Source organism: Rhinolophus ferrumequinum, chromosome 21 (assembly GCF_004115265.2).
Source record: "Rhinolophus ferrumequinum isolate MPI-CBG mRhiFer1 chromosome 21, mRhiFer1_v1.p, whole genome shotgun sequence".
Taxonomy (NCBI): domain Eukaryota; kingdom Metazoa; phylum Chordata; class Mammalia; order Chiroptera; family Rhinolophidae; genus Rhinolophus; species Rhinolophus ferrumequinum.
In genome coordinates this window covers 33,172,003-33,186,266 of record NC_046304.1, presented here as the reverse complement: position 1 = coordinate 33,186,266, position 14,264 = coordinate 33,172,003, and the positions used below count along the sequence as shown (strand labels likewise).

At 58.0% G+C, this 14,264-nt stretch overlaps 1 protein-coding gene across 1 annotated transcript; it reads left to right on the top strand.

Moving 5' to 3' along the window:
* The first annotated feature begins 379 nt into the window (after positions 1 to 379).
* Positions 380 to 14,074, top strand: XYLT2 (xylosyltransferase 2). The gene is made up of 11 exons (XM_033090750.1): positions 380 to 607; positions 6,810 to 7,302; positions 7,579 to 7,754; positions 8,024 to 8,226; positions 8,656 to 8,736; positions 8,934 to 9,150; positions 9,236 to 9,412; positions 9,663 to 9,925; positions 10,208 to 10,403; positions 11,067 to 11,400; positions 12,915 to 14,074. Exons 1-11 carry the CDS (start codon positions 473 to 475, stop codon positions 13,235 to 13,237), a joined length of 2,598 nt encoding a protein of 865 aa, XP_032946641.1. The 5' UTR covers positions 380 to 472; the 3' UTR covers positions 13,238 to 14,074.
* Positions 14,075 to 14,264: the final 190 nt, after the last annotated feature.

Genomic DNA, 14,264 nt, shown 5'->3' with positions numbered 1-14,264 from the left:
TTCTGGGAGCTCTGGCATTCTCTGTGCACCCTTGGGGCCGAGGGCTTATCCGCGAGGGGCTGAGTTCCTCCCCCACCCCAAACACCAGGCGGTGGGCAGGAGAGAGGTCAGGCCGCAGACCTCACCGCACCGTGGAGCCATGTGTTTGCCGTCCAGGAGGAGGTGAGCACACGCAGAAGCTGGGGTACCGGCCGAGACAGGGTAGGCGCTGCCCCGAACGGTCGGGGCACTGGAGGCTGACGCCTCGCCCCACGCCCACCGCCTCCCCGCGGGCGGCTCCGAGGATCTAGGCCCCGCCCCTGGCCTGCGGGGCGCGGCGATTCAGGCCCATGGGCCCCGCCCCGGCCCCGCCCCCGGCCCCGCGCGCGCCCGGCCCGCCTCCCGCAGGGGGAGCCGACTCGGCCCGCGCCCCTGCGCGCGCCCGCGGCCGGGTTGCAGGGCTGGGCGCGCGCCCCGCGTCCAGGGCAGGAAGATGGTGGCGAGCGCGCGGGTGCAGAAGCTGGTGCGGCGCTACAAACTGGCGATCGCCACAGCGCTGGCCATCCTGCTGCTGCAGGGCCTGGTAGTGTGGAGCTTCAGCGGCCTGGAGGAGGAAGAGCCGGGCGAGGTGCTCTGACGGCTGGGCGAGCAGGCGGGCAGGCCGGTCACGGGGGCGCGCGGGGTCCTGGCGGGGCTGCGGGCGGCCCCAGCTGGGGAAGTGGGGCGTGGGCCGCGTGCTTGCGGGGCGCGGGCAGCCTCTTGGAGATGGGCGTCCGACCCCTGGCGCCCCTTCTTCCCAGACGAGTCTCGGGGACTGCGCGCTGGGCCGGTGCGTGACCCGGAGGCCCGGGCCGCGGGCGGGCAGGGGACCGGAGCAGCAGAAGCTGCTCTTGGTGGGGTGGTCTCCGGCTCCGGGAGCAATGAAGGTCAGGCGCGGAGAGCGGGGCCAGGAGGTGGGGCTGGGCCTGAACCTGCTTCGGGGAGGGGAGCCCCAGGCCAAACTTTCTGAAGTTGGGAGGGGGCGGGGGTGTGCGCTCTGTGGGCGGAAGGACCCTGGGCGTCTGCGTCCAGCTGCTCCTGATCGGCGGCAGCCGGTGGGGAAGTGGAGCCTCGGGGATGGAACACAGTCCGCCAACTGAGGGAACAGGGAGTGACCCCGAGGGAAAGACCTGGAGTGTCCCTGAGGCGTGGCTTCCTCAGCCAAGCCACTCCAGGTGACTGAAGAACCTGCATGGGTCTTCAAGAGGAGATGGTAAGGGGAAGTAAGCCGGTGAGTTGGCCTCAGAACATTAGGAAATTGGGGAGAGGGTCCTCCTCTGACTCTGAGGGAATGGGGACAGCAGCAGCTGGTTTAGCAGAGCCCCAGGCCCTGGAGCTGGTGCGGAGCCCGTCCTGCTCAGTCCCCAGGTCCCTGCCCCTGAGGGTCTTAGTCACTCTTGGCTGATCGAGGGTTCAGCTGGAGGCCCAGATATGTCCTCCCCAGTGTGATCAGGAAGGGTCCAGTGGGGTCTGAGGCCATCCTGGAAAGTGGGGAAGGATAGGCCAAACCCTGGCCCTAAGCTGTGGGCCAGAGGCAGGCTTCCCTGCGCCCACCCCACCTCCTGGGTTCTGGTGCCTCTAGGGTTCTGAGTCAGATGCTTTGCTTGTCATATCCTCTCCCAGCTCTCCACCTGGCAGGGTGAAGGCCAAGGGAACCCTAATGCCCACTTCCCCTTCCTGCGTCTAGGCAGTCTGGAAGGCCTGGTGTGGAGACTGGGAGAGCTGCCCTTGCCTTTTTTGGGAGAACCAAGAGGCTAGGGTGGTGAGGGGAGCTGGAACATAGTCACGTGAGACTATAACTCCTAAAGGAGCTGAGGGTGGGGGTGTGAGAGGATGGCTCTGTGACATCTGAAGGGAGTGAGCTTGGTCTGCGTGGACCAATAAGTAGGAGGAAGAGAGTGCTTCAGGTTCAGTGTAAGAAGACTCTTTGGGCAGATGAGACAGTCTAAGATGTCATGGGCTGCCAGAGCATTTAGGGAGTACGACCCTGGAGTATGTGAGCAGAGGCTAGTGACCTCTGGGGAGGGACATGGCAAAACATTTGAGGCTTCTGAGAAACAAATGGCCCTAGACTCCGGATGGGCAGAGAGATTGTCCAGGCTTCAAGATCCCTGCCCACAGCCTGGGGTGGAGAACTGGGGCAATAGAGTGGTTGGGATCCCATCTTCCCACTTCCTCCTGACAGAAGCTGATAGGGGAATCCCTGGACTGGAATGGAAAATAATTCCTGATGACCTAAAGATTGTGTAATCCAAGCAGCCATCAGTGCTTAGACCACCTCAGCAGCCACCTCACCAGACCTCAGGGTTGCTAGGCAGCAGAACAGTGCTTAGGAAGGTGGGCGCTGAGGTTGGACCGCCCCACTTCACCTTCATGTCCTGTTCCGGCACTGCTACTAAGTAGCAGTGTGACCACTGGCAAATCACCTGACCGCTTTCTGTGTCCTCTTCAGTATCCCCCCTCATGGCGGGGACAATAATAGCACCTCTCTTGTTGGGTGATTGTAAAGATTAAATGAAAACGATGACCGGGAAGTATTTGCAGGAACTCCTGGCACATGCTAAGCCGTCAGTAAATAACGCGTATTATCGTCTCAGCACTACACACTGGGAATAGAGATCCATTCATTCAGTCAACACATATTTATTAAGTCCTACTTGGTACCAGGCACTGTGCTAATACTGGGGATACAGAAGGAAATAAAATAGGGTCTCAACCCTCATGGGCAGACAGTCTGCAGGGAGAGACAGCGTAAAGGAAACTCAGTAGAGTTACAAGGGGTCTGGTTTAGGTCAGGTGGTCGGTGAAGGCTTCTGCAGGAAGTAGTGTGTGAGCTGAAGGAGCCAGCCCGCCTGGGGAAGAGGTGGGCAGAATTTCGGCAGAAGGCCCTGAGGAGAATGGGCTCAGCTGCGTTCCTTTGAGGAACGGAAAGGAGGGTGTTGTGTGTTCCCTGGAAAAAGGTTCAAGAGTTAATCCAAGGCACATCCTCGATCCACAGTGGGGGGGCGAGGGTTTTATTCTAAGTGCAGTGGGAGATTACCTAAGGGGGTTGTGTAGTGATGGGATCAGAGATACATTTAAGATGCACTCTACCCATCTGCGGAGGGGGCTGGAGTGCAGACCAGTCATTAACATCCAGAGAGCCACTCTGTCATTTTCAAAGCTCTCACAAGCACCGTCTCACCGTTTACTTTAAAGGCAGTCTGAGAAGTCCGAAGGAGGTGGGGTGTGGTTCTGTGTTCTGTCTCCTCGGCTCAGAGGACTCCTCGGAGGAGCTGCAGGGCCAGAAGTGACATAGGACTTCACATGCCTCCTCAGTGGGGAGGAGGGGACCTCGGAGACCAGAACACATCCAGACCAGAGGTCAGAGGGCCAGTCCTCACCCTCAGTAATCAGAGGGGATCCTGACCTCGGGGACTACTGAGGGCAGCTCCTCCAGGGGCACAAACGTGGGGCTCTCCGTTGCCCATATGAACATACCTGGGAGGGGGCAGGGCTGAGGGCTGGCTGCCCACCGAGGACCCTCCCCCATCACCCATTCCTCACGGCTGCCTCTTGGTTCCCCAGCCTCCTCTGGGATTGTCCTTCTCAGGGTCAGCCAGCTCCCTGCTGCAGTGCAGGACACCAACAGGCCCGTCTCCTCCCACATCCTGTCCCCCACCGCAGCCAGCCTGGCCCTGTGCCCCAGACCCTGCTCTCCTGACCAGCTTCCTGACTCACTTATACTGGCTTCCACCTGAAAGCCCACAGCTCCTCTGCCATCTCTATCCACCGAAGCTTGGGAATGTCTTCCTCTGCTGGCTGTGTGGCCAGATCAGACATCACCAGTGGAGCTACATTCACCTTTCCTGGGAGCTGCCCAGTCCAGAGTGTCCTCTCCAACATGGGCAAAAATGGAGTCTGCTGCCTCCTCCCCACCCTGCCCTCCCCATTGCAGGTGTCTCTTCTCAAATGGGGATAGACACGCCCAGCTTCCCTGGATGTCTCTCAAGAGATCAGAGGGGTGGCTGGGTGCCAGGCACAGAGGGCATGGGTACTAGGGTGGAGGGGTGGGGCTATGGCCCTACGGTGGCTGACAGCCTGACGTGAGGTGCCTGCCGTGTTCTGACAGGTGAGAAAGTGAAGGAAGTTCTTAGGGAGGTGAGGGACAGAGAAAACTCAACCCAACAGAGTCCAACGTGTCTGAGGGCCTTCGGCCCTCTCCTGATTTCACATTTGACTGGTTCCTACTCCCCTTCCAGTAATAAGAATAGGGACGGCAGCATTTATTGAATGATGAGCCTATGCCAAGAGCTTTATATTCATTCATTCATTCATTCAACAAGTACTTATTGAATGTCTACCATTGTCAGACATTCTTCTGGGCTCTTGGAATATATCAGTGAACAAACCAACAAAAATCTGGACATTTGAGATCTTGCTTCTCAGCAATTGTCTTCAGTTTTGGCTCAAATAAACTTATCAAAACTTAAAAAAAAAAACAAAAAAACCCCCTGAAAAACCAAAAAGCCTTGTCCTCATGGAGCTTACGTTCTTGTAAGGGGAGAGACCCAGAATAACACAACATAAATACATTGTAGGATGAGAGAAGGCAGTAAGTGCTACGGGGAAATTAAAGCTGCGGATGAGGGAGGGCTGGCGTTCTAAATGCAGTGTCACGGTGAGCCTTATTGAGAAGATGCCATCTGAGCACCGAATTGAAGGAGTCACGAATGAGCTGTAGGGACATCCGGGGAAGAGCATTCCAGGTGCAGGGGACAGGCAGGGGTGACAGTGATGGAGGCGGTGAGAAGTCATCCAATTCTGGCTGTAGTGTGAAGGTAACTCCAACAGGATTTACTGATGATGGATTGAACGTGGGATGTGAGGGAATGAGTCAAAAGATGACTCCCAAAAGGTTTTGGCCTGAGCAACTTGAAGGATCGAGTTGCCATTAGCTGCGATGGTGAGGACTGATGTAGGAGCAGGTTAGGAAGGAAAGCCAGGAGTTCACTTTTGGGCTTGTGGGCTTGAGAGGGCTAGCAAGGGAGATGTCAAGGGGGCGGGCGGTTAAACGCTTGAAGGCTCAAGGGAGCAATCCCAGCCAGATGGAGAAAGCTGGGAGTGGCTGGAGTTAGAGACTGAAGCAGATCACCTGTAGAGCCAGGACAAGGCAAGACCCAGGGTAGCCTTAGGAGGTAAGGAAGGCTTAACCAAAAATGCTGATGAGTGGCCACAAGGCAGTGGAAACACCGGGAGGGGAATCCTGGAAACTAGGTGCGGAGGGTGCTTCAAGAAGAGGCTGAGGTCCGGGCCGTCCTGCTGCTGAAAGGCCAGGCCAGAAAGAACCTGTGGCCCTTGTGGAGTGGATTGACAAGAATGGCGAGAAAGGAACGGGAACCGCTGACAGCGACAGCTCTTTCTACCTGCATTTCCTCATGTGACACACTTCCCTCCTGTATTTTACAGCTGAGGGAACATGCTCAAAGAAGGCAGGTGACTGCTGGGGAGCGGCCGTGCTAGGTGTGGAGCCCTGGGGACTCCTGTGACTTATGTAGTCACATAAGGGCCTTGTGCTCCTCTGTCCCTTCCACATCTCATCCACCAGACACCAATCAGACATCCCGTGTGCCAGCTACTCCACTGGGCACTGGGCAGATAGGGCTGACGTGACAGTCTCTCCCCCAGGAGTTCAGTCTGCTAAAGGACATTCCCACTCTGGGGCAAATGGAGTGGCTTCCCACGAAGGGACTTGGAGCTAGGGGACTTGAAGGTTGGGTGGATTTGGTCAGGCGGGGAAGGGGGGGTCAAGGGAGGAGGACTGAGAGAGCTGGGGAAGAGGGTGGGTATATATGCCTTTCAAGTGTGACCTGGCCACCTAGGGAAGTGCCAGTGTTTGACAAGAGGCAGCAGGAACCAGGACGCAGGGTGTGGCAGCTGTGAAGGCCCACATTTCCCTTCGAGAGAACCTGCTTTGATACGTGGTTAGTTGCCAGCCTTCAGCTGCTGGTGCCTTCAGGCTCTGCCTCAGCCTTCTAGGCCTGGCTGGGCACTTCCCGGACAACCCAGCCAGTGCTCGTGTGGCAGTGGTACCAGGGCTCACGTCTACAGGCCATCTTTGCACTGGAGTCTCCGTTAGTTGGCCGAGGCTCTCCCCGAGTTGTACTGTATCTGAAGCTCTTCCTCCCTCCTCTACTTGCACAGGCCTGCTTGGCAGTCTGAAAGCTGCCTGCTGACTCCGGCGCCCCATTTCATCCACTAAAAATCTTGCACTCTGACTCTGTCTTGCTCTTGGCTCCCCAGAGCACCCAACCAATATTGGGTTCTCAGGTTTCACCTCTATCCTCCCCACCAGACAAGTCCCCTTCTCTCCTTTGTGGCTTCAGTGGTGCTGCCACGTGGAAATGCTGTGGGTGGCAGAATGCTTTCCTTCTGTCTCTTCCCAACCAGGGTGGGGTGGGAGTGCTGGATGGACACTCTTGTGTCCTCTGCAGGGTCTCCGTGCCCTTTTCTTGTGACATGTGGACATTCATTTTTCACATCTGCTGAAAACAATTTGGTACTGAGTCCAAAGCACAAAGGAGACACAGTGCCCCGCGATCTGTATAATTAATAAGGGGAGGTGGGTGTGATGGGGCCATGGAGGGAGGACAGTGCTTCTCAGCCAGCTGGTTGGGGAGAGCTCCCATCAGATACACTATTTGTGCAGAGTCCTCAGGTGAACAGAACTTCTCTAGGTAAAGTGTGGCAGGGGCTCAAGAGCAGGAGGAAAGTGACTGTCCCAGTGACCTGTGTCTGCCTGTCTTTTACAGAAAGGAAGGCAGAGGAAGCCACGGCCGCTGGACCCGGGCGAGGGCTCCAAGGACACAGATAGTTCAGCTGGACGGCGGGGCAGCGCCAGCAGAAGGCATGGGCGCTGGCGGGGCCGTGCAGAGAGCCCTGGCGTGCCCGTGGCCAAGGTGGTGCGGGCAGTAACCAGCCGGCACAGAGCCAGCAGGCGGGTCCCACCCGCCCCACCCCCAGACGCCCCTGGCCGCCAGAACCTGAGTGGGGCGGCAGCCGGGGAGTCACTGGTTGGGGCGGCTGGCTTCCCACCACATGGTGACACAGGAAGTGTGGAGGGCGCCCCCCAGCCCACGGACAATGGCTTCACCCCCAAGTGCGAGATTGTGGGCAAGGACGCGCTATCTGCACTGGCCCGGGCCAGCTCCAAGCAGTGCCAGCAGGAGATCGCCAACGTGGTATGCCTGCACCAGGCCGGGAGCCTCATGCCCAAAGCTGTGCCCAGGCACTGCCAGCTGGCTGGTAAGAGACAGGCATGGGTGGAGAGGTGGCAATCGCAGGAGGTGACATGAGGGATCCCACCCCCGTTTCTCAGAGGAAAAAAACTCCAAGGGGCCCACCTCCCTTGCCTAGTTGAAAATAAGTGCGCTGAGTGGCAGAGGTAGAGCTGGGAGCCAGGAGTGTTGAGCTCCACGTCTAGGATTCTTCCTTTGGAAGGCAGGCAGCCCCCTCTTCGCATCTGACCTTCACCCTTTGACCTGGGAAGGGCCCTCCCTGATGCCCATTTTCCACTCTCAGGGAAGATGAGCCCCGGCATCCAGTGGGACGAGGTCCGGGCCCAGCAGCCTGTGGATGGCCCCCCAGTACGAATCGCCTACATGCTGGTGGTTCATGGCCGTGCCATCCGCCAGCTGAAGCGTCTCATCAAGGCCGTCTACCATGAGCAGCACTTCTTTTATATCCACGTGGACAAGGTACTGTCACGGGGAGACCAAGGGGGTCTGGGCAGAAGCCCAGAAGGCCACAGACAGGCAGGGTTTCTGACCTGCTCAGATGGCCCAGAGTTAGGGAAACAGACCTAGAATGGGGGAGCAGCCAGCACAGGTGACATGGCCCTGCCCTGTGCTCTCTCCATTCCATGTCACTTGTACTGTGTCCCATGTTTGGGGTGGGGGGGGAGGTTGTAATGCTGAGGGTCCACCTTCGGCTACTGAGTATCTCCTCCTCTGCCCCCTCCCCGCAGCGCTCCAACTACCTGCACCGGGAGGTAGTGGACCTAGCCCGGCACTATGACAATGTGCGGGTGACACCCTGGCGCATGGTCACCATCTGGGGCGGGGCCAGCCTGCTGAGGATGTATCTTCGGAGCATGCAGGACCTGCTGGAGGTGCCTGGCTGGGCCTGGGACTTCTTCATCAACCTCAGCGCCACCGACTACCCAACCAGGTGTGGGGTGGTGCTCCGAACCCTCCAGATGGCAGGGGGCCCATCTAGGCACTCGGGTTTGCAGGGTCCTCATAGACTCCTTCCTCTCCCGAAGGCCTCATTCTGGGACCCACACAGCCCAGACATGGTCCCTTGGCCCCAGCCATGTTTTAGGGGAGGAGTTGGTGAAAGATGATGTGAGGATTGAGAGTGAAAGAGCCAGGGAGGAGGAGGAGCCAGAGGTGTGTATGGGACGCTGGGTCGGACAGCAAGAGGTGCAGGAGGTGGGGCTGGTCTTCCTCGGGGGCCTCAGGTGTCCTCCCCTCCAGAGCACAAACCAGGAAGCCAGGAGGCCAAAGGGTGAGGCGAAGTGTGCTAGAGGGAGCCCACTCTGGGCCAGTGACTGAGTAACCCCTCACACACGCTACCCACACCCCATTCCCTCTCCAGGACCAATGAAGAGCTGGTGGCTTTCCTGTCCAAGAACCGGGACAAAAATTTCCTCAAGTCGCATGGCAGGGACAATTCCAGGTGAGGGGGTGGGGTAGGAGGCCCAGACCCTGGGGTCTCATCACAACCCCTCCCACACAGGGGGCTCCAGGCCCCGGCCCTGGGTTGTGAAGCATCCAAACCAGTCACTGATAGAGGAGTGCTGGTTCCTATGCAGATGGGAGAGCCGGGACCCCACCCTGCGTGACCCTCAGCCGTAGCTGGTCTGCTCCCCACAGGTTCATCAAGAAACAAGGCCTGGACCGGCTCTTCCATGAGTGTGACTCGCACATGTGGCGCCTGGGCGAGCGGCAGATCCCGGCAGGCATCGTGGTGGACGGCGGCTCCGACTGGTTTGTGCTGACGCGCAGCTTCGTGGAGTATGTTGTCTACACAGATGACCCGCTCGTGGCCCAGCTGCGCCAGTTCTACACCTACACGCTGCTCCCGGCCGAGGTGGGTGAGCAAGCCCTCACCGGGCCGGGCAAGGGCATGCTGGGGTGCCCATGGCTCACCCTCCTCCCTGCCCTGCCACCTGCAGTCCTTCTTCCATACGGTGCTGGAGAACAGCCCGGCCTGCGCGAGCCTCGTGGACAACAACCTTCGGGTCACCAACTGGAACCGCAAGCTGGGCTGCAAGTGCCAGTACAAGCATATCGTGGACTGGTGCGGCTGCTCCCCCAACGACTTCAAGCCGCAGGACTTCCTACGGTTGCAGGTGCTTCCCCATGACCCCGTCGCTGCCCTTGCTAGGGCCTCCCCTGGCCTTTCATGAGTCAGTAAAGGATTCAGGGTGGGTCAGAGAATCTGGGGCCTTCACCTGGAGCAGCCCTCAGGGCTCTCGGGCTGCAGTGGCAGCAAGAAAAGCCCTGGAGACTGCTCTGTGGGCAGTGCTGGGAGGGGCCTCTCCCTGCCGTGCTCTCTGGGACCTCCAGATCCCTTCATTCTCCTGGCCTCTCCCTCTCCAGCAAGTCTCCAGACCCACCTTCTTCGCCCGGAAGTTTGAGTCAACTGTGAACCAGGAGGTTCTGGAAATCCTGGACTTCCACCTTTATGGCAGCTACCCTCCTAGCACGCCAGCCCTCAAGGCCTACTGGGAGAACACCTACGACGTGGCCGATGGCCCCAGTGGGCTCAGTGATGTCATGCTCACTGCTTACACCGCCTTTGCCCGCCTCAGCCTGCGCCATGCCTCCACTACTGCGTCTCCGCCGGCCTCCCCACTCTGCAGGTGAGACCTCCTTCTGACATACTGCAGACCCTCAGGGTGTGGTGATGGTGGGGGGGCCATCAGAAAGAGACAGCCCCTGCCCCCAGGGAGTTCCCAGTCGGAGGCAGGGGGGGAATGCAAATAAAACAGACAGTAAGAGCCAGGCACGTAAGGTACTGTGGGTGTGAGATTTGGGGCAAAGGAAGTACTTGGGGATGGGACTCCCCAGAGACCCCTCCTGGGGATTCCAGCCCAAGGTGGGTGTGCTGATGGCATCTCCCTTTTTCCCTGCTGGAACCTTAGGTTTGAGCCCAGGGGCTTGCCGTCCAGCGTGCACCTGTATTTCTATGACGACCATTTCCAGGGCTACCTGGTGACGCAGGCGGTGCAGCCCTCAGCCCAGGGGCCGACAGAGACGCTTGAGATGTGGCTGATGCCCCAGGGGTCCCTGAAGCTGTTGGGGCGCAGTGACCAGGCCAGCCGGCTCCAGAGTTTGGAGGTGGGACAGGCCCTCCCCTTGCTTTCTCCTGATCCCCAGCAAGACTCAGGGTAGTGGGAAGAAAGGGTCACTAAGGGAGGGGTAAGGAGTGGGTTAGGCCTTTAGGGACTGGATTCATGGGCTCTTCTCTCCCAGTGACGGCAGCCTTGGCGGTGCCCCGTGTACATGCCTGTGTCACCCCCACATGCACACATGGAGGAGCACCTCTCACTTGGGGTGCACACAGGAACACAGGACATGCAGTGAGCAGGGAAGGGACTGTAATTCCACTACAAAGCAACCCCAGCTTCTAAACTACAGGGATAGTCTAGAGGGACTTGGACATTCCATTCAGGACATAGGTTAGGATTTTGAGTTTCTCCTCGGTTTCTTTCTCAGAGGCCTTGACTTCGTTTGGGGATGGTCTCGGGGCAGGACTTTGAACCTCATCTCTGCCTTCCTGCCCCCACCACTACAGAGCAGGTCAAACGGAAGGCTAGAATGAATCTCAGGGCTGGGACAAATATTAAAGATATCCTAGTCTGAGACCTTCATTTTGCACATGGGGAAACTGAGGCCCAGAAGAAGACTGACTAGCTCAAGGTCGCACAGTGAATTAGAGGCAGCATCAGGGTAGAGAGGACTTCCCCCCAGGCTCCTGCCCAGCTACCTCCCTTCCTACAGGTTGGCACCGAGTGGGACCCCAAAGAGCGTCTTTTCCGGAACTTTGGGGGGCTGCTGGGGCCACTGGATGAGCCTGTGGCCATGCAGCGCTGGGCCCGGGGCCCCAACCTCACAGCCACCGTGGTGTGGATTGATCCCACCTATGTGGTGGCCACCTCTTATGACATCGTGGTAGACGCGGAAACTGAGGTCACGCAGTACAAGCCCCCACTGAGCCGGCCCCTGCGACCAGGGGCCTGGACTGTTCGATTGCTTCAGTTCTGGGAACCCCTGGGTGAGACCCGCTTCCTCGTGCTGCCCTTGACCTTCAACCGCAAACTACCTCTCAGGAAAGGTAAGGATTTCGTTCCCACAGGATGCCCAGAAGCCAGACAGAATGGGATTTGGCAGGCAGGTGACCCCAAGAAGCTGACCATCAGAGCCGACCCCCATCCCTAGCGTAGGAGAAGGGGGAGGTTGGGAACTTGATTTCTACCGCTTAGCGTCCCAGGGCCCCGCATGTGGTATGGTAGAAAGGGAAGCAAGGCACACTTGGCTTTGGAACGTAGCTCTGATGCTTTCCTTGGGCTTTGATCCTTGGCAAGTTACTTGACCTTCCTGAGTCTCAGTTTTATTACATGTAAAGTAGGAGTAATACAACTATTGGATACCTTCTGGATGCGTGGAACACAAATCCACTTAAACTAGCTCAAATGAAAAAGGGGAAGTTAGTGGAAGAATGAAAGGGCTCTGTCCCATAGAACCTAGGAAATGTCTAAGGTCTTGCTGGGAACCAGAGGTGCTTTTTCACTCTCTGGGGCCATGTTGCCCCTCACCCTGTCCTCTCTGTCAGTCTCAGGCTCTAGCTTCTCGATACATGAGACATGTCCTCTCAGTGCAACAGAGACTGACGAGGGCCTCTAGGTCTCTTAAGTCCCACATTCCTGGGAGAGCAAATCTGATTGGCCATCCTAGTCCATTGTGTGGCTGGGTGGGCAAGGTCACATGGCCCTCCACCCACCTGGCTGATGCTAAGGGAGCAGGAGCAGACTCTAAGCACAGGCGTAGGCTGCAGGGTCCCGAAAGGGGGCCTAATGTAAGTAACTAGCCCTTGGGAGACATTCAGGCCGAATATGTGGGTAAAAGAGGCTGGTATGCAGTGGGTGCTCAGTAGGTAGCTAGATGTTGCCTTCTTCTGGCCACATCCTATCACAGAGAAGGTGGGTCAGACGGGGTAACCCAGAGGAGGCTGGGGTACTGAGAGAGCTATGGCAAATCCAGAGAAGTAGCTGCACCCCTGCTCTCCCAGGACTCAGCCTGATGGAGGAGACGGGAAGAATGACGGCCTGCTTTACAGCAGGCGGGTATTGGAGCAGAACCTTGAATGAGCTGGATTTTTATAGACAGAGAAGGGTATCCTAAGCGGAGGAAACAAGTTGGCAGGTGTCTGGTGTGTGAGGGGAACAGAGGGTGGAGGGGAATAAAATGCAGAAGGCTGGGAGGAAGGCTGGGCGAAGCAAACAGGACCCCATAACTGGAGGGCTCTGGGAATCACTGGAGGTGGGCGTGGGTGACACAAACCAGACCATTACGGGAAAGTTACCTTATTTTCTAAAGTGCCTTGAACCCACTGTTTTCCTTAATCCTCAAATGGGGAATTATGGGATTAGTGTCTTGATTTTATAAAACTAATGGTTTTATAGGCACAGAAAATTCTGTCAATTAGTCCGAGATCACAGGTCACTCAGAAAGATGTAACTCAGTGGACGAGTTGGGACAGGAACTGGGGTGCCCAGACCTGACTCCTAGGGTCTGGCCTTTATGGGATCAGTTGGGCAGGGTATGCTGACTGCCTGCTCTGACCCCCAGATGATGCCAGCTGGCTGCATGCCGGGCCCCCCCACAACGAGTATATGGAACAGAGTTTCCAGGGCCTAAGCGGCATCCTGAACCTGCCTCAGCCAGAGCCTGCAGAGGAGGCCGCCCGGCTGCACGCAGAGCTCACGGGCCCTGAACTTGAGGCCTGGACAGACAGGGAACTGAGCAGCTTCTGGTCCGTGGCTGGACTGTGTGCCATGGGCTCCTCCACCTGCCCCTCCCTGGAGCTCTGCAGACTGACCAGCTGGAGCTCTCTGTTCCCCGACCCCAAATCGGAGCTGGGGCCTGTCAAAACAGACGGGCGACTCAGGTAGCAGGGCCCCAGCCAGCACCTCCGGAGGACCCGGGGAACCGCACCTTACAGACAACGGAGGGGTGTCCCCCCACCCACAGGCAAGCACCAGCGGCCCAGGCAGCACGCCCGCATCAGCCATCAAGAACCCGCAAGACGGCAGGGAAGGTGGACATAGTGTTTACTACTGCTACTGGCTCCGCTGGGGACCAGAGGGTGGCAGCAACGTGGGGAGAAGGGCTCTAGCTTCCTCGCCCCGCTCTTCCAAACCTTCCCCTCTAGTTTTGTTTTCTTTCTTTTTTAAAGGAAAATGGGTGGTGGGGAGAGGAACTGGAAACAAAAGATGTGCAATAGGGCTCGGAGCAGCCCCAGGAAGTGGGCCATGGCTCCGGGGAGCAGGGCCGTGACGAGCCCATCTGCCGTTGCCCTGGAGGAGGCTGCCTCACTCTCTAGGGCCTCGTGCCCCGGCCTGGGCCTGTGGTGCTCATGGCTGAGTCTCTGTAAGTGCCATGCCAGGCTCTGAGGCCAAGAACACGTGATTTGGGGGAGCACTGTAGAGCAGGACTCTAGTGGGACAGCCTCTCCTCTTGTAGCCAGGGGACCGAAGAGGGGGTGGGGCTGGCTCTAGGGCTTTCCAGCATACCCTGTCCCTTGATGGGAAAGGCAGGGCACCAGGGCCTACTGAGACCAATGCAGAGTCTCCCAGGTACCCAGAACTGCAGCAGGGGCGAGCCCTCCTGAGCAGTGTGGGAAGAAGATTCTGTCAGGGCTCTCAGAAGAACTTGGAGCAGCATTGTGCCTGAAGCTCAGTGTGAAGTCTGAAATATGCAACAGAAGAAATATATCTCTATCTCTCTAAGCTCGGCCTCCGTGTTTTTCCTCCTGGGTGCTGGGAGCCATCCCTGTTGGGCCTTCTCCTAAGCCTTGGCTGGGACTTTGGCAGCCACGAGGTGGAGGTCTCATTCCCAAGAGTGGCTTCAGTTTAGAATCCATCCAAGAACTAGAAGGGATGGAAGAACGTATCTAATCCAGCTCTGTCTTTTTCTATG